This window comes from Harpegnathos saltator, unplaced genomic scaffold, assembly GCF_003227715.2.
Source record: "Harpegnathos saltator strain DR-91 unplaced genomic scaffold, Hsal_v8.6 scaffold51, whole genome shotgun sequence".
Classification (NCBI taxonomy): domain Eukaryota; kingdom Metazoa; phylum Arthropoda; class Insecta; order Hymenoptera; family Formicidae; genus Harpegnathos; species Harpegnathos saltator.
In genome coordinates this window covers 942,128-962,499 of record NW_020230327.1, presented here as the reverse complement: position 1 = coordinate 962,499, position 20,372 = coordinate 942,128, and the positions used below count along the sequence as shown (strand labels likewise).

Genomic DNA, 20,372 nt, shown 5'->3' with positions numbered 1-20,372 from the left:
TTGTCAAGTACGTCATGGTTACGTACGTTATGGTTGTAGCTTGGACATAAACCGCCTAAAAATGGATGTAGCACGGACTGCCACCACATACAGGTTTTACTGCCGAAACCTGAAAGTGGATGTAGCCTCGTAGTTATCCTCTCAAAATGGATGCAGATGGCGCCCTTTCCCAGTGCGGAAATTCGGTCGAAAACACTGTGTTAGCCGTTCTTAGGTTCCTATTTGGAATAAGTGATTTATAGTAAATTTGAGAAACAAACATGTCTTTAGCAGACGAGCTTCTTGCTGATCTTGAAGAAAATGATGACTCTGACGTTCCTATGGAAGAACCGGAGCCGAAGTTTATCCCGACTTCGGTATCCAAAGTCATAGAAGAAGGTTAGGTTTAAGATATTTCACAATTTTATTTTACATTTTATCAAGAGAAATTAATTATCAATGTTACACATTCAAAATAAAATTTTATAGTTCGTTATTTCTCCTTGCAGAAATAAAAGTAGCCTCTGTGCGAGAGTTAGCTAAGTTACGAGACTCAGAACAGTTGCAGAAAGTGATATCACAGATTGAAAAGTACAGCAAAGTACCCAGAAAGTCAGCCGATATTATAGGACCTGTAGAATCAGATCCAGAATATCAGTTGATAGTTGAAGCTAATAATATGGCTGTAGACATTGATGATGAAATAGGTAAGTAACTGTAGTTGATTATGTATATACTTTTCCTTTATGAACTAATAAATACTAACTGATATTTTTCAGCTACTATTCATAGATTTACAAGAGATAAGTATTCAAAAAGGTTCCCAGAATTGGAATCTTTGGTAGTAGGACCATTAGAATATGTAATGACCGTTAGGGAATTGGGCAATGATTTGGACAGGGCAAAAAATAATGAGATTTTGCAACAGTTTCTTACACAGGCAACAATTATGGTAGTATCTGTGACTGCATCAACAACTCAAGGGTAATTTTCAAATATTAATCTTTATAATTATTGTATATAAATATTTGTGTATGAGTATATGTAAATATATAAATTTTACTTCTACCATTATATATATATCTGTACATTTATATTATAGCCAGTTGCTGACAGAAGAAGAAAAGGAAGCTATTTGTGAAGCATGTGACATGGCAGTAGAATTGAATAATTGTAAATTAAAGATATTTGAATATGTAGAAAGTAGAATGGCATTTATTGCACCAAATCTGTCGATAATTGTCGGTGCATCGACGGCTGCTAAGATTATGGGTATGTAAAATTATATCACACGAATTGAAATACAAAATTTTTATTGTATGATATTTTTTTTATTCAGGTGTCGCAGGTGGTCTGACAAAACTTTCCAAGATGCCAGCGTGTAATGTTCTAGTCCTGGGATCCCAGAAAACCACACTCTCTGGATTTTCGCAAGTCACCACTCTGCCTCATACAGGCTTCATATACTATTCTGATATTGTACAAGAGACACCTCCTGTAAGATTATCTTTTGTATAATAAGTATAACGAAGAAATCCTAAAAACTAACATAACGACGTTGCAGGATTTGCGGCGGAAAGCGGCAAGACTGGTAGCTGCTAAAAGCATGTTGGCAGCCAGAGTGGATGCCTGCCATGAGAGCACGGACGGCCACGTCGGACAGATGCTGCGCGAGGAGATTGAGAAGAAGCTGGACAAGTTGCAGGAGCCACCGCCCGTGAAGTTCGTGAAGCCGCTGCCGAAGCCAATCGACCCTGGCCGGAAGAAACGTGGTGGCAAACGCGTCCGTAAGATGAAGGAACGTTATGCGATTACGGAATTCAGGAAACACGCCAACAGGATGAATTTCGCGGACGTAAGTTATTGCAACGTACAATCATGTACATTAAATTCTTTGCATTTTGCGATATTTAACAATGGCTAAGAGACACGTTTGTTTAACTGCAGATCGAGAATGACGCTTATCAAGAGGACCTGGGCTACTCGCGAGGTACAATCGGCAAGGCCGGCACGGGGCGAATCAGGTTACCACAGATCGACGAGAAGACGAAGGTCAGAATATCAAAGACATTGCAGAAGAATCTGCAGAAGCAGCAGCAATGGGGAGGCAGTACCACCGTCAAGAAACAAGTCTCTGGCACCGCCTCCAGTGTAGCTTTTACTCCTTTACAGGTTCATATCTATGATTCTTTAAACAGTAATTATGTAATGTAAAATGTAACTAAGATAACACGTTCAAAACTTTATTTTTATTATGACGACTTGCAGGGTCTCGAAATTGTCAATCCACAAGCTGCGGAGAAAAAGGTGAACGAGGCAAACGCAAAATACTTCTCCAATACAGCCGGTTTCCTGAAAGTCAAGAAAACGTAGAGAAGAAATGTCTAATGTAAAAATAAGCAAGAGGAAATCATTGTGTATTTATTATCCTGACTATATGAATTTAGGTACTCAGTTATCTTTTTTATTCTTAGCGCGCGTGCGCGTGTAGTTTTTAATTATTTATATTAGTCTGGTAAAACAAGCGTGGAGGAAACGGATGAGATGTGTGAAAAGAGAGATAGGTAATTACGAAAGGAACGTATGTTGATATAATTCCACGTCCTGTTCTTTAATCATCTTCAATAAATATCTCGACGTTGTCATCGACCACTTCGTTCGTTTCCTTCAAAACGGGTTTGATCATCGACTCGTACCACTCTGTTTCTGCCTTCGCCAAGCACCGACGTCTACGAGTAAACGCGTTATTAAAGATTGATTAAAAGAAGAACGAATAAGATGATTATTAATTTGTCTTGATGCTCACATATTACTGTAGTTATCCCGCGGTTTTCTCGTGGGATTCCAACCAGACACTGGCTTCTCATTGGCTAACATCAAGCCGCGAATGCAGTACAGAAGCGCAACTTTACCTAAGTTACGATCCTGTAGAAAAATTGAAAATTCAAGAGGACATTTAAAGCAGCAAATTCGACGTTCCAATTAAACTCACCCGCCATTCGGAATTCAAAACGTCACCTAAGCTTAAGATATCAGAGGCCATCGTGGCTTCCTCTATAGTTCTTATAGTGTTCAGATAATTTTCTTGAAGAAATTGAACGAATATCACCGCTTGCGACTGGAAGAAGCCGGTTATCTCTTCGGGATCATGTGCAAACTTGCACGGATTATCTGGGTCCCCTAGAATTACAAGTTGCAGTCGATTCACAAAAAGTAAAAAAATACAATTCGATCTGCAAGTCGAAGTGTAAAATTGAATTACTTTTTGGATTAATGACCCTTCCGACGCCATGCAGCAAACCCAAGGTTTCCTCCCGTACTCCACACTCGTTCTTCGACCATCGTTCAGGCACTAACAACCGTAAAAATAATGCCGAGAAGTTCTCTGAGGTTGATCGTTTTAATTTATAAGGAATATACCTCTGAGAGAAATAAAAATAAGATTTAACATGGCACTGCGTACATCGCCGATACTATTGGACAACGTCTCGTCGATGTGCTGCTGGGAAATATGCAGCATGTCGCTGGCGATGGAGTTCAGTATACCGGACACGCGTTTCATCACGTTTTTCATCGCCGTCTGTGTGACCGCGTTCACGCTACACCGATAAATCATAATTACGATTGAAATTATATGTACATGTGAAATTATATATAGTAGATTGATAATCTTTAATTACCAAGTCCACCAAGAAGGATGACGATTTACTCACTTAATGAAATCAATACCAAACTTTTCTCTTATAGTTGGAGCAAACAAGGTCTGCACCAGCCTTGAGTTACTAGCCTCCGTGCACACGAATATTATAGGCTCCCTACCTATTTGGAAATATTTTCTACAAGAAGATACTCGTCAAAAATGTCACAAACTCTGAAAAAGTTTAAATAGCTGCGTTAAATGATTTATATAAAATATTACTTACTCCAGAAGTGAGAAGAAACTTTTGTGGTCCTCTTGATAGACATTTGGAAGGTCTTTAATGAGAAGTAACTGCTTGGAACACGTACCGAGTACTGTGTGATACCGTGTCGCGCGAATTAAATGGTCCTCAAACCGGTCTCCTTGTCGCATCACGCGTTCTAAGATTTAAGACTTTACTAAATAAAACTCATTCAATATTACTTTCTATCTTGTACTAAACAATGTAGTATTTATTGTTATTACTGTTTTCATCCTCAACTGGATCAAGTGGGGTAATCCATTCGATGATGTCGAATTTATGTTCCTGAGCAAGCAGTTTTATAGCTGCTGTTTTGCCACAACCAGAAGGACCAGAAAGGACTAGCATGGAAGGCTGTGCCTTCGAAGTTCTATACCGAAGCCAAACAGAAATTTCATTTTGCTTTTGCTTGCTGATTGCCAAGTCAGAGAGCTTACGTGGCTCACACGCTTCAAGCAGTTTAGATAAACTGGTCTCATGTCTCCGTTGAGATTTATTTTGCGTAAATGACCTGTCCAATATATCATTCTCTAATGCTACTGAACTAGTACGCTTTACCACAGGCTTATTTATGACGGCACTGTCGAATGATGGCACACACCAGCTATTTTTCTAACAAGAAAATAATCGGGAAACAATTATATTAAAATATAATGTATAAAATACTTAATATCATTAATATTCACACAGGATATGACAATGCAAGCTAAAGCTAATTCAGTTAATTAAAATAACATATAATTTACAAATCACAAAATAATATTCACATACAAAACAATAATATAAACTTATTTTCATGTATAAATTGGTCATCTTTATTTTATTTACCAACCCTATATATAATAAATATAATAAATATAATAAATCAGAATTAATTATTGAGTTTTTATGAATATTGTTTTTCAAAAAAACATTTATTGTTTTAAATGAAATGTTTGTTGGCCATTACGTCTTATATGTTACGTTAGTTTGTATTATGTTAATTTAGGTTATGTTACGATATATCCATAGAATTCTCAAAATGATTTTTATACATATATATTTTTTATATGTTAACGTACTTTTGAACATGCCATGATTCTTCTTGATAAATCGTCACATTGTAATAAAATTTTACACTTTTTTATAAATTTGATCGTTCTCTTCTTTAATCTTACTTATCCTTGTGCCAGGATTTTGAGTGTAATGATATACGTCAAAATCGTATATATACTAATATATTTTTTTTTAACAAAAATAAGATTATAACTCATAAGTTTAAAAATAAGTTTTGAAAATAACAAAATATTTATAATATTGCGCGTAAGAAAAGTTATTAACATTTTTTAAATATTTTTATATAGTTAATTTTATTTTTAAATAATTTTTTTTCCATTTTTTGTTTTTGCCTATTTGCCCTTTCGATAATTTTAATCAGGGAGAGAAATATATCAGCATTCTCATATTAATAAAGTTGTTTAAAACAATAATGTAAACTTATTTTCATGTATAAATTGGTCATCTTTATTTTATTTACCAACCCTATGCATGATGTAAAAATATTATTGTCTTTGATTCAACATCTCTGTTATAAGATATAGCTTTTAATACAATGCAAAATCTTAAACTTAAAATATACATAAATAAGTATTAGTTGTCACAGTGATATATAATTTACATATAATTATTTATCTATTTCATTGTAAAATCGGTGATGAAATGAATCGATACTCCCGATTAATTCAATTTTTAAACAAAGATCAAATATTTAATATAGCATCAATAGTGCTAGTCAATATGTAATTGCTATAATGCAATTATGATCAAGTGAACAATGACTGAATATGGATTGATATTTATTAATCATATCTTCTTTCTAATTCTTACTGTGTTTTTATCTTGAATTCTGTTTTCCAATATATTTAATTTCAACACTTCAACAGTTTGAACACTTTCTCTTCGATATAGTTTTGAATGTAGCTGATAATCCAAGAGAGAACTTATTTTTAATAAATTTCAGAACTTCTTTCATCGAACTATTAGTTATGTACTGAATTACATTGGAGAAAAAATATTCAAACCGTTTTGAAATTTAATATATTAACGCTTTTACCGCTCGTTATTCGACCCTATTTGTTTACGTTCGGATTATCTTTTCTCTGAATATCAAATGGCACATACATATCAAAATGACTGTGGTATTTTTCGCATGTATCGCATATTTGAGTCTGACAGTAAAAGGGATGAATCATATACTAAATTGAATCACATAACTATTATTTTATGTTTACTTTTCCAATGTAAAAGTTTATGATGGTAGAAATTTATACAGGATCCGGCATGGATTTAATTTTTCTCATTTTTTTTCACTTATTACTTTTCCTCACATTTTTAGAAAAACTCATTTTTCTCACTTTTTCTAACTCTGGGCTTCTTGATTCCTCGCATGAGTACGATTCAGTTATTAGAAAAAGTGAGAAAAGTGAATTTTTTCCAAAAAAATGAGAAAAAGTATTAAGGGGTCAGGGGTAGTCAGAATTTTCAAAAAATCGATTTTTTTGCATTTTCTTGAAGTATGATGTCTTGAAAATATTACCTGAAAATTTCAAGTCAATCCAACGAATAGTTTTTGAGATATCCTACATTTACTGAAGGGCTTTCTGACCCTCGACGGCAGGTAGCTGGCAGCAGCTGCAAATAACCGGTTTCAACCGGCATAAAGGATTAGGGGTAGTAGTCAGAGGCGTGAAAAAATGAATATTTTAAATAATTTATTTTTGACAGTAAATTTATTTTATAAAACTAATAATACAGAGTTATTATTTATGTTTTAACTTTACTTGACTGAATGATTTTTTTTGTTTCATTGATTTTAGATGAACCAGTAAAATGTTCTGATGGTCACCGCAAAACACTACTTGTGGAACGGCATCCAACAAAGATGGCGATAACTTCATCTACAATTAATATTTTTTTTTTGAAATTTTGGTCAAGTAGAGTTAAAACATAATATAATAACTCTGTATTATTAGTTTTATAAAATAAATTTAATTACTGTCAAAAATAAATTATTTAAAATACTCATTTTTTCACGCCTCTGACTACCCCTAACCCCTTAAATGAAAAAAAGTGAGAAAAATAAATCGAATCTATGTTTGTTTATATTGCAAGATTAAAAATAAAATGCGGATACTGCTTAACATTGCTGTAAATTTCTCAAACATCACATAAAATGTAATCGCAATATGTTGATATGTATGTTAATTATACATTCATGAATTAATAGTGCCTAGAATATAATCAACATAATTATCTTTAAACGAAACATGAAACTTGGAGAAAGAGCCTCGTACATGAAATTCAATGATCACGGAATTCTCCTACAGTATTGAACAACACGATAACAATTATTTATACACCGCGATTATGCTATTTTTGTAAAAAAATAATATATTCATCATATAAGCCTTTATTTAGTTTCATGCATTATGAGCAAGAAATAGTAAACTACAATGAGAAGTAGCACTTGAATGAAGTCTTTTATGTAATTGTATCATCGTCAAAGCTTATGGCGTCGCGATATTACCAGGACTAACTCGGTACTTCGCTCATCGTTTTAAAAGATTGCGAGAAAATCACATGTTAGAAAATAAGTTAAGCTGATTTGTCTTATCGTTCAAGTAAAAAACTTATTAATTTCATTTAAAAAAATATTGAACTTTTTTCGTAAGAGCAACAAAATTAAAAACACATTACATATATTTTTTATACAAATTTATACATCTTCTGTCTAATATAAAATCAAGTTTTCTAAACAAATTTTTGATATTAAACCATATTTAAACAATTAACTATACATAATGATCGAAATGTACGACTAGGTGTAGGAATTGCGAAAGGGATTACGTGAATAATGCCAGTACTGATTATCGCGCGATAATTCAACTATAGTTCTTTCATCCACTAGGATGAAAAGTCAAGTGGCTTCGTGAAACGTGTGATTACTGTCGATCGACCTGGCGTTCTGACAAATTGAATTGAATTCAATTTTCAGATTTTGACGGAAATTGTGCTTCTCTATGCCTCGAGTTACTGCTCAGCTCCAGACGTCACTGGAATATCGTTTCTGTGAGTCCATCTTTTTAATATAATCCATAGCATCGAGTTCTGACATGTTTCCTCGTTCCATCACCACCTTGAGTAATATATTATGCACGTCGCGCGCCATATTTCTCGCATCTCTGAAGAGAAGATAAAAATATTTTAGAAACGAAGAAATGGAATTCGAAAAATGATTATATATTGCAGCGGAAAGATCATAAATTGCGACTAACCCGCAAATGTAAATGTGTCCGTTTTGTTCGCCGATCACTCGCCATATTTCTTCCTTGTTCTTCTCGAGCAAGTGTGTGACGTAAACTTTCTGAGGTTGTTCTCGGCTAAAGGCAGTGTGTAACGTTAACGTTCCGTTCTCTACATATTGTGCCAACTCATCGTGATATAGAAAATCTTCCTTGCTTCTTCTGCAGCCGAAGTAGAGTATCGTGTCGCCTACTTCTTTACCTGAGGAAGTAGACATTGAGGACATTGGTGTTTCGCATCACAAAATCAAGAACGTCGTAGCGTGAGATAATGAAAATCTATACATTTTTTTTACATGCCTCGCATATTATGTAATCAGTTTCTTACCTTCCTTCCTCGCCAAGTCGCGTTCTTGTATGAAGCCTCTGAATGGTGCTAAACCAGTGCCTGGTCCGACCATAATGATAGGAGTGGAGGTACGTATGGGCAAACGGAATTGAGACTTCCTTACAAAGATCGGGACGAGGCAAGGTGGATCGGAGGGATGTTTTTCCTTTAACCAGCTGGTCGTGACGCCCTTGTTTATCCTACCAGTCGGAGTCTTGTACTCTACTACCACTGCCGTGATGTGGATCGAGGTCGGATGAAGCTACGAGGTGAGAATTGTTGTTTTCATAAAGTCTAGTCGAGACGATCATTTTCTGAGGGAAATCTCATTTTCAGATTCAGCTAAGTACCTTCGGGGATGAGGATATGGAGTAGTATCGGCATTGTAATCGCGGCAGGATTTCGCAGAGATGATCCAAAGGTGGCTTCAAGCTGGGAATGTCCTCCAGGATATGCACGATATTGCGATTCTCTTGAACTATCCACTGTTGATAAGCTGCCTTGCCTTCTACAGTGGTGGACGCCATCAATTTGAGTTTCTCCTTGTCCGTGGGTTCAGTAGCATACTCGGCCAATTCCTTGAGGATATGTGTACGTGGGTTGCTAGTGATGTCCAAATAATGTGTCAACGCTGTCCTGTAGCTGCAAGGACAAGGGAACGGATGCTTCTTCGAAGACTCCTCTGCCAAGGAAGCGGCGAATTAGTCGAAGGCAAAACAGTAAACGGATAATAACGGTAACAAAGCAAACTTACCGTCCGTATTTGTAAGGGTGATGACAGTGTCCAAGTCGACGTCACACTGTTCGCCGATTTTATTAACCAGTTCCGCATTGTTAACAGNATTTACAGGAATATATTGAGGCAAAAGCGCGTGTTTCCTGTATCTTGAGCCGTTTAGGAGATACCGAAGGTTACATTTTTAAAATTTTAGTTAATTTTAATTGAAATTTGAATTTAAATGTTCATATCTCCGCTTCTACTGGGAATTGAGAGTCGAGATTTATGGTGAGAATAGGGTTGATACAGGACTATATTGAGGCAAAAGCGCGTTCCTGTATCTTGAGCCGTTTAGGAGATACCGAAGGTTACATTTTTAAATTTTAAGTTAATTTTAATTGAAATTTGAATTTAAATGTTCATATCTCCGCTTCTACTGGGAATTGAGAGTCGAGATTTATGGTGAGAATAGGGTTGATACAGGACTATATTGAGGCAAAAGCGCGTTCCTGTATCTTGAGCCGTTTAGGAGATACCGAAGGTTACATTTTTAAATTTTAAGTTAATTTTAATTGAAATTTGAATTTAAATGTTCATATCTCCGCTTCTACTGGGAATTGAGAGTCGAGATTTATGGTGAGAATAGGGTTGATACAGGACTATATTGAGGCAAAAGCGCGTTCCTGTATCTTGAGCCGTTTAGGAGATACCGAAGGTTACATTTTTAAATTTTAAGTTAATTTTAATTGAAATTTGAATTTAAATGTTCATATCTCCGCTTCTACTGGGAATTGAGAGTCGAGATTTATGGTGAGAATAGGGTTGATACAGGACTATATTGAGGCAAAAGCGCGTTCCTGTATCTTGAGCCGTTTAGGAGATACCGAAGGTTACATTTTTAAATTTTAAGTTAATTTTAATTGAAATTTGAATTTAAATGTTCATATCTTCGCTTCTACTGGGAATTGAGAGTCGAGATTTATGGTGAGAATAGGGTTGATACAGGACTATATTGAGGCAAAAGCGCGTTCCTGTATCTTGAGCCGTTTAGGAGATACCGAAGGTTACATTTTTAAATTTTAAGTTAATTTTAATTGAAATTTGAATTTAAATGTTCATATCTCCGCTTCTACTGGGAATTGAGAGTCGAAATTTATGGTGGAGATAGGGTTGATACAGGACTATATTGAGGCAAAAGCGCGTTCCTGTATCTTGAGCCGTTTAGGAGATACGAAGGTTACATTTTTAAATTTTAAGTTAATTTTAATTGAAATTTGAATTTAAATGTTCATATCTCCGCTTCTACTGGGAATTGAGAGTCGAAATTTATGGTGAGAATAGGGTTGATACAGGACTATATTGAGGCAAAAGCGCGTTCCTGTATCTTGAGCCGTTTAGGAGATACCGAAGGTTACATTTTTAAATTTTAAGTTAATTTTAATTGAAATTTGAATTTAAATGTTCATATCTCCGCTTCTACTGGGAATTGAGAGTCGAATTTATGGTGAGAATAGGGTTGATACAGGACTATATTGAGGCAAAAGCGCGTTCCTGTATCTTGAGCCGTTTAGGAGATACCGAAGGTTACATTTTTAAATTTTAAGTTAATTTTAATTGAAATTTGAATTTAAATGTTCATATCTCCGCTTCTACTGGGAATTGAGAGTCGAGATTTATGGTGAGAATAGGGTTGATACAGGACTATATTGAGGCAAAAGCGCGTTCCTGTATCTTGAGCCGTTTAGGAGATACCGAAGGTTACATTTTTAAATTTTAAGTTAATTTTAATTGAAATTTGAATTTAAATGTTCATATCTCCGCTTCTACTGGGAATTGAGAGTCGAATTTATGGTGAGAATAGGGTTGATACAGGACTATATTGAGGCAAAAGCGCGTTCCTGTATCTTGAGCCGTTTAGGAGATACCGAAGGTTACATTTTTAAATTTTAAGTTAATTTTAATTGAAATTTGAATTTAAATGTTCATATCTCCGCTTCTACTGGGAATTGAGAGTCGAGATTTATGGTGAGAATAGGGTTGATACAGGACTATATTGAGGCAAAAGCGCGTTCCTGTATCTTGAGCCGTTTAGGAGATACCGAAGGTTACATTTTTAAATTTTAAGTTAATTTTAATTGAAATTTGAATTTAAATGTTCATATCTCCGCTTCTACTGGGAATTGAGAGTCGAGATTTATGGTGAGAATAGGGTTGATACAGGACTATATTGAGGCAAAAGCGCGTTCCTGTATCTTGAGCCGTTTAGGAGATACCGAAGGTTACATTTTTAAATTTTAAGTTAATTTTAATTGAAATTTGAATTTAAATGTTCATATCTCCGCTTCTACTGGGAATTGAGAGTCGAAATTTATGGTGGGAATAGGGTTGATACAGGACTATATTGAGGCAAAAGCGCGTTCCTGTATCTTGAGCCGTTTAGGAGATACCGAAGGTTACATTTTTAAATTTTAAGTTAATTTTAATTGAAATTTGAATTTAAATGTTCATATCTCCGCTTCTACTGGGAATTGAGAGTCGAAATTTATGGTGGAATAGGGTTGATACAGGACTATATTGAGGCAAAAGCGCGTTCCTGTATCTTGAGCCGTTTAGGAGATACCGAAGGTTACATTTTTAAATTTTAAGTTAATTTTAATTGAAATTTGAATTTAAATGTTCATATCTCCGCTTCTACTGGGAATTGAGAGTCGAGATTTATGGTGAGAATAGGGTTGATACAGGACTATATTGAGGCAAAAGCGCGTTCCTGTATCTTGAGCCGTTTAGGAGATACCGAAGGTTACATTTTTAAATTTTAAGTTAATTTTAATTGAAATTTGAATTTAAATGTTCATATCTCCGCTTCTACTGGGAATTGAGAGTCGAGATTTATGGTGAGAATAGGGTTGATACAGGACTATATTGAGGCAAAAGCGCGTTCCTGTATCTTGAGCCGTTTAGGAGATACCGAAGGTTACATTTTTAAATTTTAAGTTAATTTTAATTGAAATTTGAATTTAAATGTTCATATCTCCGCTTCTACTGGGAATTGAGAGTCGAGATTTATGGTGAGAATAGGGTTGATACAGGACTATATTGAGGCAAAAGCGCGTTCCTGTATCTTGAGCCGTTTAGGAGATACCGAAGGTTACATTTTTAAATTTTAAGTTAATTTTAATTGAAATTTGAATTTAAATGTTCATATCTCCGCTTCTACTGGGAATTGAGAGTCGAAATTTATGGTGGGAATAGGGTTGATACAGGACTATATTGAGGCAAAAGCGCGTTCCTGTATCTTGAGCCGTTTAGGAGATACCGAAGGTTACATTTTTAATTTTACGTTAATTTTAATTGAAATTTGAATTTAAATGTTCATATCTCCGCTTCTACTGGGAATTGAGAGTCGAATTTATGGTGAGAATAGGGTTGATACAGGACTATATTGAGGCAAAAGCGCGTTCCTGTATCTTGAGCCGTTTAGGAGATACCGAAGGTTACATTTTTTAATTTTAAGTTAATTTTAATTGAAATTTGAATTTAAATGTTCATATCTCCGCTTCTACTGGGAATTGAGAGTCGAGATTTATGGTGAGAATAGGGTTGATACAGGACTATATTGAGGCAAAAGCGCGTTCCTGTATCTTGAGCCGTTTAGGAGATACCGAAGGTTACATTTTTAAATTTTAAGTTAATTTTAATTGAAATTTGAATTTAAATGTTCATATCTCCGCTTCTACTGGGAATTGAGAGTCGAGATTTATGGTGAGAATAGGGTTGATACAGGACTATATTGAGGCAAAAGCGCGTTCCTGTATCTTGAGCCGTTTAGGAGATACCGAAGGTTACATTTTTAAATTTTAAGTTAATTTTAATTGAAATTTGAATTTAAATGTTCATATCTCCGCTTCTACTGGGAATTGAGAGTCGAAATTTATGGTGGAATAGGGTTGATACAGGACTATATTGAGGCAAAAGCGCGTTCCTGTATCTTGAGCCGTTTAGGAGATACCGAAGGTTACATTTTTTAATTTTAAGTTAATTTTAATTGAAATTTGAATTTAAATGTTCATATCTCCGCTTCTACTGGGAATTGAGAGTCGAGATTTATGGTGAGAATAGGGTTGATACAGGACTATATTGAGGCAAAAGCGCGTTCCTGTATCTTGAGCCGTTTAGGAGATACCGAAGGTTACATTTTTAAATTTTAAGTTAATTTTAATTGAAATTTGAATTTAAATGTTCATATCTCCGCTTCTACTGGGAATTGAGAGTCGAGATTTATGGTGAGAATAGGGTTGATACAGGACTATATTGAGGCAAAAGCGCGTTCCTGTATCTTGAGCCGTTTAGGAGATACCGAAGGTTACATTTTTAAATTTTAAGTTAATTTTAATTGAAATTTGAATTTAAATGTTCATATCTCCGCTTCTACTGGGAATTGAGAGTCGAGATTTATGGTTGATACAGGACTATATTGAGGCAAAAGCGCGTTCCTGTATCTTGAGCCGTTTAGGAGATACCGAAGGTTACATTTTTAAATTTTAAGTTAATTTTAATTGAAATTTGAATTTAAATGTTCATATCTCCGCTTCTACTGGGAATTGAGAGTCGAATTTATGGTGAGAATAGGGTTGATACAGGACTATATTGAGGCAAAAGCGCGTTCCTGTATCTTGAGCCGTTTAGGAGATACCGAAGGTTACATTTTTAAATTTTAAGTTAATTTTAATTGAAATTTGAATTTAAATGTTCATATCTCCGCTTCTACTGGGAATTGAGAGTCGAATTTATGGTGAGAATAGGGTTGATACAGGACTATATTGAGGCAAAAGCGCGTTCCTGTATCTTGAGCCGTTTAGGAGATACCGAAGGTTACATTTTTAAATTTTAAGTTAATTTTAATTGAAATTTGAATTTAAATGTTCATATCTCCGCTTCTACTGGGAATTGAGAGTCGAAATTTATGGTGAGATAGGGTTGATACAGGACTATATTGAGGCAAAAGCGCGTTCCTGTATCTTGAGCCGTTTAGGAGATACCGAAGGTTACATTTTTAAATTTTAAGTTAATTTTAATTGAAATTTGAATTTAAATGTTCATATCTCCGCTTCTACTGGGAATTGAGAGTCGAAATTTATGGTGAGAATAGGGTTGATACAGGACTATATTGAGGCAAAAGCGCGTTCCTGTATCTTGAGCCGTTTAGGAGATACCGAAGGTTACATTTTTAAATTTTAAGTTAATTTTAATTGAAATTTGAATTTAAATGTTCATATCTCCGCTTCTACTGGGAATTGAGAGTCGAGATTTATGGTGAGAATAGGGTTGATACAGGACTATATTGAGGCAAAAGCGCGTTCCTGTATCTTGAGCCGTTTAGGAGATACCGAAGGTTACATTTTTAAATTTTAAGTTAATTTTAATTGAAATTTGAATTTAAATGTTCATATCTCCGCTTCTACTGGGAATTGAGAGTCGAGATTTATGGTGAGAATAGGGTTGATACAGGACTATATTGAGGCAAAAGCGCGTTCCTGTATCTTGAGCCGTTTAGGAGATACCGAAGGTTACATTTTTAATTTTACGTTAATTTTAATTGAAATTTGAATTTAAATGTTCATATCTCCGCTTCTACTGGGAATTGAGAGTCGAAATTTATGGTGGGATAGGGTTGATACAGGACTATATTGAGGCAAAAGCGCGTTCCTGTATCTTGAGCCGTTTAGGAGATACCGAAGGTTACATTTTTAAATTTTACGTTAATTTTAATTGAAATTTGAATTTAAATGTTCATATCTCCGCTTCTACTGGGAATTGAGAGTCGAATTTATGGTGAGAATAGGGTTGATACAGGACTATATTGAGGCAAAAGCGCGTTCCTGTATCTTGAGCCGTTTAGGAGATACCGAAGGTTACATTTTTAAATTTTAAGTTAATTTTAATTGAAATTTGAATTTAAATGTTCATATCTCCGCTTCTACTGGGAATTGAGAGTCGAATTTATGGTGGAATAGGGTTGATACAGGACTATATTGAGGCAAAAGCGCGTTCCTGTATCTTGAGCCGTTTAGGAGATACCGAAGGTTACATTTTTAAATTTTAAGTTAATTTTAATTGAAATTTGAATTTAAATGTTCATATCTCCGCTTCTACTGGGAATTGAGAGTCGAGATTTATGGTGAGAATAGGGTTGATACAGGACTATATTGAGGCAAAAGCGCGTTCCTGTATCTTGAGCCGTTTAGGAGATACCGAAGGTTACATTTTTAAATTTTAAGTTAATTTTAATTGAAATTTGAATTTAAATGTTCATATCTCCGCTTCTACTGGGAATGAGAGTCGAGATTTATGGTGAGAATAGGGTTGATACAGGACTATATTGAGGCAAAAGCGCGTTCCTGTATCTTGAGCCGTTTAGGAGATACCGAAGGTTACATTTTTAAATTTTAAGTTAATTTTAATTGAAATTTGAATTTAAATGTTCATATCTCCGCTTCTACTGGGAATTGAGAGTCGAGATTTATGGTGAGAATAGGGTTGATACAGGACTATATTGAGGCAAAAGCGCGTTCCTGTATCTTGAGCCGTTTAGGAGATACCGAAGGTTACATTTTTAAATTTTAAGTTAATTTTAATTGAAATTTGAATTTAAATGTTCATATCTCCGCTTCTACTGGGAATTGAGAGTCGAGATTTATGGTGAGAATAGGGTTGATACAGGACTATATTGAGGCAAAAGCGCGTTCCTGTATCTTGAGCCGTTTAGGAGATACCGAAGGTTACATTTTTAATTTTAAGTTAATTTTAATTGAAATTTGAATTTAAATGTTCATATCTCCGCTTCTACTGGGAATTGAGAGTCGAAATTTATGGTGAGAATAGGGTTGATACAGGACTATATTGAGGCAAAAGCGCGTTCCTGTATCTTGAGCCGTTTAGGAGATACCGAAGGTTACATTTTTAAATTTTAAGTTAATTTTAATTGAAATTTGAATTTAAATGTTCATATCTCCGCTTCTACTGGGAATTGAGAGTCGAGATTTATGGTGAGAATAGGGTTGATACAGGACTATATTGAGGCAAAGCGCGTTCCTGTATCTTGAGCCATTTAGGAGATACCGAAGGTTACATTTTTAAATTTTAAGTTAATTTTAATTGAAATTTGAATTTAAATGTTCATATCTCCGCTTCTACTGGGAATTGGGAGTCGAAATTTATGGCGAGAATAGGGTTGATACAGGACTATATTGAGGCGAAAGCGCGTTCCTGTATCTTGAGCCATTTAGGAGATACCGAAGGTTACATTTTTAATTTTAAGTTAATTTTAATTGAAATTTGAATTTAAATGTTCATATCTCCGCTTCTACTGGGAATTGACAGTCGAGATTTATGGTGAGAATAGGGTTGATACAGAACTATATTGAGGCAAAAGCGCGTTCCTGTATCTTGAGCCATTTAGGAGATACCGAAGGTTACATTTTTAATTTTAAGTTAATTTTAATTGAAATTTGAATTTAAATGTTCATATCTCCGCTTCTACTGGAATTGAGAGTCGAAATTTATGGTGAGAATAGGGTTCATACAGGACTATATTGAGGCCAAAGCGCGTTCCTGTATCTAGAGCCGTTTAGGAGATACCGAAGGTTACATATTTTAATTTTAAGTTAATTTTAATTGAAATTTGAATTTAAATGTTCATATCTCCGCTTCCACTGGGAATTGAGTGTCGAAGTTTATGGTGAGAATAGGGTTGATACAAGACTATATTGAGGCAAAAGCGCGTTCCTGTATCTTGAGCCGTTTAGGAGATACCGAAGGTTACATTTTTTAATTTTAAGTTAATTTTAATTGAAATTTGAATTTAAGTGTTCATATCTCCGCTTCCACTGGGAGTAGAGAGTCGTCCATGTAGTCCAAAATGTAGGGTTTTGAAAGGGCTTTAATTTGGTACCAGTCCGAAGCCTGTATCTCTAACCGTTTAGGAGATATCGAAGGTTAAAGTTTTCCAGCCTTTCTTTAGCGATATCCAGCCTTCATCCGTCGATATCTCCGCATCTACTGGGAGTAGAGAGTCGTCCATGTAGTCCAAAATGTAGGGTTTTGAAAGGGCTTTAATTTGGTACCAGTCCGAAGCCTGTATCTCTAACCGTTTAGGAGATATCGAAGGTTAAAGTTTTCCAACATTTCTCCGTCGATATCTCCGCTTCCACTAGAGAGTCGTCCATGTAGTCCAAAATGTAGGGTTTTGAAAGGGCTTTAATTTGGTACAAGTCCGAAGCCTGTATCTCTAACCGTTTAGGAGATATCGAAGGTTAAAGTTATCCAGCCTTTCTCTATCGATACCCAACCTTTCTCCGTCGATATCTCCGCTTCCACTGGGAGTAGAGAGTCGTCCATGTAGTCCAAAATGTAGGGTTTTGAAAGGACTTTAATTTGGTACCAGTCCGAAGCCTGTATCTCTAAATGTTTAGGAGATATCGAAGGTTAAAGTTTTCCAGCCTTTCTCTATCGATATCCAGCCTTCATCCGTCGATATCTCCGCTTCTACTGGGAGTAGAGAGTCGTCCATGTAGTCCAAATGTAGGGTTTTGAATGGGCTTTAATTTGGTACCAGTCCGAAGCCTGTATCTCTAACCGTTTAGGAGATATCGAAGGTTAAAGTTTTCCTGCCTTTCTCTATCGATATCCAGCATTCATCCGTCGATATCTCCGCTTCTACTGGGAGTAGAGAGTCGTCCATGTAGTTCAAAATGTAGGGTTTTCAAAGGGCTTTAATTTGGTACCAGTCCGAAGCCTGTATCTCTAACCGTTTAGGAGATATCGAAGGTTAAAGTTTTCCAACCTTTCTTCGTCGATATCTCCGCTTCCACTGGGAGTAGAGAGTCGTCTATGTAGTCCAAAATGTAGGGTTTTGAAAGGGCTTTAATTTGGTACCAGTCCGAAGCCTGTATCTCTAACCGTTTAGGAGATATCGAAGGTTAAAGTTTTCCAGCCATTCTCTAGCGATATCCAGCCTTCATCCGTCGATATCTCCGCTTCCACTGGGAGTAGAGAGTCGTCCATGTAGTCCAAAATGTAGGGTTTTGAAAGGGCTTTAATTTGGTACCAGTCCGAAGCCTGTATCTCTAACCGTTTAGGAGATATCGAAGGATAAATTTTTACAGCCGTTCTCCATCGATATCCAGCTATCATTCGTCGATATCTCCGCTTCTACTGGGAGTAGAGAGTCATCCATGTAGTCCAAAATGTAGGGTTTTGAAAGGGCTTTAATTTGGTACCAGTCCGAAGCCTGTATCTCTAACCGTTTAGGAGATATCGAAGGTTAAAGTTTTCCAACCTTTCTCCGTCGATATCTCCGCTTCCACTGGGAGTAGAGAGTCGTCCATGTAGTCCAAAATGTAGGGTTTTGAAAGGGCTTTAATTTGGTACCAGTCCGAAGCCTGTATCTCTAACCGTTTAGGAGATATCGAAGGTTAAAGTTTTCCAGCCTTTCTTTATCGATATCCAGCCTTCATCCGTCGATATCTCCGCTTCTACTGGGAGTAGAGAGTCGTCCATGTAGTCCAAAATGAAGGGTTTGAAAGGGCTTTAATTTGGTACCAGTCCGAAGCCTGTATCTCTAACTGTTTAGTAGATATCGAAGGTTAAAGTTTTCCAACATTTCTACGTCGATATCTCCGCTTCCACTGGGAGTAGAGAGTCGTCCATGTAGTCCAAAATGTAGGGTTTTGAAAGGGCTTTAAATTGGTACCAGTCCGAAGCCTGTATCTCTAACCGTTTAGGAGATATCGAAGGATAAAGTTTTACAGCCGTTCTCCATCGATATCCAGCTATCATTCGTCGATATCTCCGCTTCTACTGGGAGTAGAGAGTCATCCATGTAGTCCAAAATGTAGGGTTTTGAAAGGGCTTTAATTTGGTACCAGTCCGAAGCCTGTATCTCTAACCGTTTAGGAGATATCGAAGGTTAAAGTTTTCCAACCTTTCTCCGTCGATATTTCCGTTTCCATTGGGAGTAGAGAGTCGTCCATGTAGTCCAAAATGTAGGGTTTTGAAAGGGCTTTAATTTGGTACCAGTCCGAAGCCTGTATCTCTAACCGTTTAGGAGATATCGAAGGTTAAATTTTTCCAGCCTTTCTCCGTCGATATCCAGCCTTCCTCCGTCGATATCTCCGCATCCACTGGGAGTAGAGAGTCGTCCATGTAGTTCAAAATGTAGGGTTTTGAAAGGGCTTTAATTTGGTATCAGTCCGAAGCCTGAATCTCTAACCGTTTAGGAGATATCGAAGGTTAAAGTTTTCCAGCCTTTCTCCGTCGATATCCAGCCTTCCTCCGTCGATATCTCCGCATCCACTGGGAGTAGAGAGTCGTCCATGTAGTCGAAAATGTAGGGTTTTGAGAGGACTTTAATTTGGTACCAGAGCCAGGTCTATATCTCTAACCGTTTAGGAGATACCGAAGGTTAAATTTTTCCAGCCATTCTCCGTCGATATCCAGCCTTCCTCCGTCGATATCTCCGCATCCACTGGGAGTAGAGAGTCGTCCATGTAGTTCAAAATGTAGGGTTTTGAAAGGGCTTTAATTTGGTATCAGTCCGAAGCCTGAATCTCTAACCGTTTAGGAGATATCGAAGGTTAAAGTTTTCCAGCCTTTCTCCGTCGATATCCAGCCTTCCTCCGTCGATATCTCTGCTTCTACTGGGAGTAGAGAGTCGTCCATGTAGTCGAAAATGTAGGGTTTTGAGAGGACTTTAATTTGGTACCAGAGCCATGCCTGTATCTCTAACCGTTTAGGAGATATCGAAGATTAAAGTTTTCCAACCTTTCTCCGTTGATATCTCCGCTTCTACTGGGAGTAGAGAGTCGTCAATATAGTCGGAAATGTAGAGTTTTGAAAGGACTTTATTTTGGTGCCAGATCCAGGCCTGTATCTCTAACCGTTTAGGAGATATCGAAGATTATAGTTTTCCAACCTTTCTCCTTTGATATCTCCGCTTCTACTGGGAGTACAGTGCGACATGTTGAGTGCAAAATTCTGATAATGCTCTGTGTCGACTAGGAATTACC

At 36.2% G+C, this 20,372-nt stretch overlaps 3 protein-coding genes across 3 annotated transcripts; 1 reads left to right on the top strand and 2 right to left on the bottom strand.

Annotated features, from left to right (window-relative positions):
- Positions 1–164: 164 nt before the first annotated feature.
- Positions 165–2,628, top strand: LOC105180557 (U4/U6 small nuclear ribonucleoprotein Prp31). Its single transcript, XM_011136696.3, has 8 exons — positions 165–378; positions 489–686; positions 759–963; positions 1,082–1,251; positions 1,319–1,476; positions 1,544–1,834; positions 1,927–2,151; positions 2,248–2,628. The coding sequence occupies exons 1-8, from the start codon at positions 261–263 to the stop codon at positions 2,350–2,352; spliced, it is 1,470 nt and encodes a 489-aa protein (XP_011134998.1). The 5' UTR covers positions 165–260; the 3' UTR covers positions 2,353–2,628.
- On the bottom strand, positions 2,552–5,212 carry LOC105180556 (cell cycle checkpoint protein RAD17). The gene is made up of 9 exons (XM_011136694.3): positions 4,982–5,212; positions 4,145–4,532; positions 3,903–4,059; positions 3,693–3,815; positions 3,400–3,578; positions 3,242–3,331; positions 2,972–3,159; positions 2,786–2,904; positions 2,552–2,708 (listed from the first exon to the last, which is right to left on the bottom strand). Exons 1-9 carry the CDS (start codon positions 4,994–4,996, stop codon positions 2,591–2,593), a joined length of 1,377 nt encoding a protein of 458 aa, XP_011134996.1. The 5' UTR covers positions 4,997–5,212; the 3' UTR covers positions 2,552–2,590.
- Positions 5,213–7,900: 2,688 nt separating this feature from the next.
- LOC112589444 (NADPH--cytochrome P450 reductase-like) lies at positions 7,901–9,442 on the bottom strand (the record flags this gene model as incomplete). The annotated part of the gene is made up of 5 exons (XM_025302731.1): positions 7,901–8,140; positions 8,234–8,462; positions 8,589–8,850; positions 8,939–9,270; positions 9,343–9,442. Coding segments are annotated over 5 exons (1,068 nt in total), but the record flags the coding sequence as incomplete, so codon positions are not given.
- Positions 9,443–20,372: the final 10,930 nt, after the last annotated feature.

Coding starts and splice junctions, on each gene's coding strand:
- LOC105180557 (XM_011136696.3), top strand. CDS start 261: ATGTCTTTAGCAGACGAGCTTCTTGCTGATCTTGAAGAAAATGATGAC. Junction 964..1,081: donor ACTGCATCAACAACTCAAGG/GTAATTTTCAAA, acceptor TTTATATTATAG/CCAGTTGCTGACAGAAGAAG. Junction 1,835..1,926: donor ACAGGATGAATTTCGCGGAC/GTAAGTTATTGC, acceptor GTTTAACTGCAG/ATCGAGAATGACGCTTATCA.
- LOC105180556 (XM_011136694.3), bottom strand. Junction 4,060..4,144: donor TCCAGTTGAGGATGAAAACA/GTAATAACAATA, acceptor CTTAAATCTTAG/AACGCGTGATGCGACAAGGA. Junction 2,709..2,785: donor CGGGATAACTACAGTAATAT/GTGAGCATCAAG, acceptor GTTTACTCGTAG/ACGTCGGTGCTTGGCGAAGG.